At 67.1% G+C, this 234-nt stretch overlaps 1 protein-coding gene across 1 annotated transcript in view; it reads left to right on the top strand.

The window, feature by feature from the left end:
* Positions 1-6: 6 nt before the first annotated feature.
* The window catches only part of RTN4 (reticulon 4), a 55948-nt gene continuing 55720 nt past the window's right edge, over positions 7-234 (top strand). The window contains exon 1 of the mRNA XM_014532007.1: positions 7-231. Within this exon, the coding sequence (XP_014387493.1) occupies positions 46-231 (186 nt within the window). The 5' untranslated portion in view covers positions 7-45. The remainder of the gene's footprint in view (positions 232-234) is intronic.

Here is a 234-nt window from a genome sequence, read left to right on the forward strand (position 1 = left end):
TCCGGCGGCGGCCGCAGCTGCAGCATCCTCTCCGACCCGCCAGCCATGGAAGACGCGGACCAGTCGTCTCGGGTCTCCTCGTCCTCGGACCACCCGCCCCGGCCTCAGCCCACGTTCAAGTACCAGTTCGTGAGGGAGCCCGAGGACGAGGAGGAAGAGGACGAGGAGGAAGAGGACGAGGAGGACGAGGACGAGGACTTGGAGGAGCTGGAGGTGCTGGAGAGGAAGCCAGCT

This window comes from Myotis brandtii, unplaced genomic scaffold (genome assembly GCF_000412655.1).
Source record: "Myotis brandtii unplaced genomic scaffold, ASM41265v1 scaffold84, whole genome shotgun sequence".
Classification (NCBI taxonomy): domain Eukaryota; kingdom Metazoa; phylum Chordata; class Mammalia; order Chiroptera; family Vespertilionidae; genus Myotis; species Myotis brandtii.